The sequence below is a fragment of the Aplysia californica genome, unplaced genomic scaffold, assembly GCF_000002075.1.
Source record: "Aplysia californica isolate F4 #8 unplaced genomic scaffold, AplCal3.0 scaffold00050, whole genome shotgun sequence".
Classification (NCBI taxonomy): domain Eukaryota; kingdom Metazoa; phylum Mollusca; class Gastropoda; order Aplysiida; family Aplysiidae; genus Aplysia; species Aplysia californica.
In genome coordinates this window covers 1,659,556-1,661,775 of record NW_004797320.1, presented here as the reverse complement: position 1 = coordinate 1,661,775, position 2,220 = coordinate 1,659,556, and the positions used below count along the sequence as shown (strand labels likewise).

At 42.0% G+C, this 2,220-nt stretch overlaps 1 protein-coding gene across 1 annotated transcript in view; it reads right to left on the bottom strand.

The window, feature by feature from the left end:
- Positions 1 to 340: 340 nt before the first annotated feature.
- LOC101845387 (adhesion G protein-coupled receptor E1-like) overlaps positions 341 to 2,220 on the bottom strand; it is a 15,062-nt gene continuing 13,182 nt past the window's right edge. The window contains exon 7 of the mRNA XM_035968303.1: positions 341 to 378. Coding sequence (XP_035824196.1) covers positions 341 to 378 — 38 coding nt within the window. The remainder of the gene's footprint in view (positions 379 to 2,220) is intronic.

The window sequence follows — 2,220 nt, the reverse complement described above, 5'->3', positions numbered from 1 at the left end:
CCGGGTTCGAGCCTCGGTTCGGACACGGATTTTTTCGCCCCCTCCTGCACACCCAGCAGTAATGAGTACCTGACTTCGAGTTGGGGAAGTAAAGGCGGCGTGGAAAGGAACTGGCCACCCTACCACAATATGCCTAACGAGACAATCCCCAATGTCCGGATCGGATGCGGGAACAACTTTACTTTAACCATTTGTATAGCGCAAATTCCAGCTCAATATCAAGGTCTACGCGCTTTACAATCTATACCATTACTCTAGCAGGCCTGATAGCATTCTACAACAATTTCAACGTTCTGAAAGCATACAATGCAAGCTGCCATTTTACAGACGCTTGACAAAATTATATTTCTCTACCAATGGCCGTGGACCCATTCACACCTGGGTGAAGAGAGGAACGTTGGTGTAAAGGGCTTTTCCTATGGAACTACGCCTACTCTAATAAAGTAAGCGTTGCTAAGGACACAACGTCGGGCCTGAGGCTCGAACACCCGAAGTCGCAACCTCCCGATTACGAGTCGGTAGCTTACCCAAAAGACTACCGACGCCCCCCACCACATCACAACATGGTTGGCTGTTAAGAGTAAAGGCAGCGAACTCTCGAGACTTTAACATCAAACAAACAAAGACTTCTTCAGGCATGATGTTCTGGCGTTAAGAAACGTACTTTTTACCCTACTTCTCTCATTTCGCGAAACTTCAAACGTGTACTTGGTAACCCAGCCCAGACGGAATATATGTGAGGCTGCGTGGTGAAATCAGGCGCTCGTCAAAATAATGAAAGTCAAGAGATTGGCATTTTCCAGCAGGTTTGGAAATTTTTATCGAATATTTGTTTTATGGTTCAACACCTTTCATGTGTGTAAATTTTACTGAAAAACGTTGATTAAAGGTAGAGGAAATGTAAATTTTCAGTTTCCACGGACTCTCAAGCTAAAGAAATAACTCAACTTTGGCTGCCAATTTCTCGCTAATTTACCTCCGAAACCAGGTGATACCCACCTCCTTCATTTGCAAATATCTTTACTTCTATTCAATTTTTGAATTTTTACATCCCAACGTGGTCAAATGAACAAACTTTAAGATGATACCAATAACTCCACATGCCCAAAAATTGCCAAGCGCCTGATTCCACCGCGTCGCGACACATATTATGTGTTGACTGGTAGATACCAGACCAGACTATCAATACTTTATTTATAAATGCACCAGCCATCCATGTCTACGTGATGTTTTAACCTCTTTCTCACTTTCTCCTGTCTGTGAATTTATTATTATAATAATTTTTCCTTTTACATTCTAGACTCTACCTTAATGCACTCTGTATCTATGATTTTTCAACCTGGAATTCGCCTATAATTTTTGGCTGGCAGATAAAAACACCTGTCTGTATCTGGATGCGCCTGGCAGAGTCAGATTACGGTTCCAGCAAGTGTGGACTCCTTCGAGCAGTCGATGTTGAATTTTGCCTCAATTTTTGCCATTTGTGTTACATCGTGATGAAATTAGGGGCCTGTCAGAACAGCGAAATCGAAAAGAAATCGACTTTTTTTCCTCGCCCGTTGAGCAAATTATTTTCGCAACACCCTTTGTGTCCTTTTTGAAATACATTTCGGTGTGGATTTTACTTTTAACTTTAAAAAACACCTGTTCAAAGGTATATAAAATGTTAATTTGTAGTTTCAAAGCGCACTTTAGCTTTGGTAGTTACCAAACATTGGTGACCATTAAATTCTCTCCTTAATTTTATCTCTGACACCAAGTGACCCCTATCTCCTTCAATTATTGCAAATATCTCGACTTCTGTCAAAAGCAAGGCAAATGAATAAGCTTTAAAATGATACCAATAACTTCATATGCTCCAAAAACTGAGGAGTGCATGATTCCACCGTGACATGACACATTTTAAAGCATCATGGCGGGTGGTTGGCGGGTGCTCTGGTGGGGTTTGCTTCTTCTTTCCTATGAAACAACTGTCGTCTTTATCGCCCCTTCTTCTTTTTCTATGTTTGTTACTCTCTCTCTCTTGTATCACCTCTAATCTTTTGGCGCTCATATGACCTTATGCAGTTGAGAGCGCCGTAAAACCTCTATTAAAACTAAACTAAAAGCAACATGTAAGCTTTTTAGTTGCAGGAGGGGGCAGATGAAGATGAGGAAGAAAGGAGGGAGAAGAGAGGGAAGGGAGGGAAGGGAGAGGGAAGGGAGAAGGGAAGGGAGAGG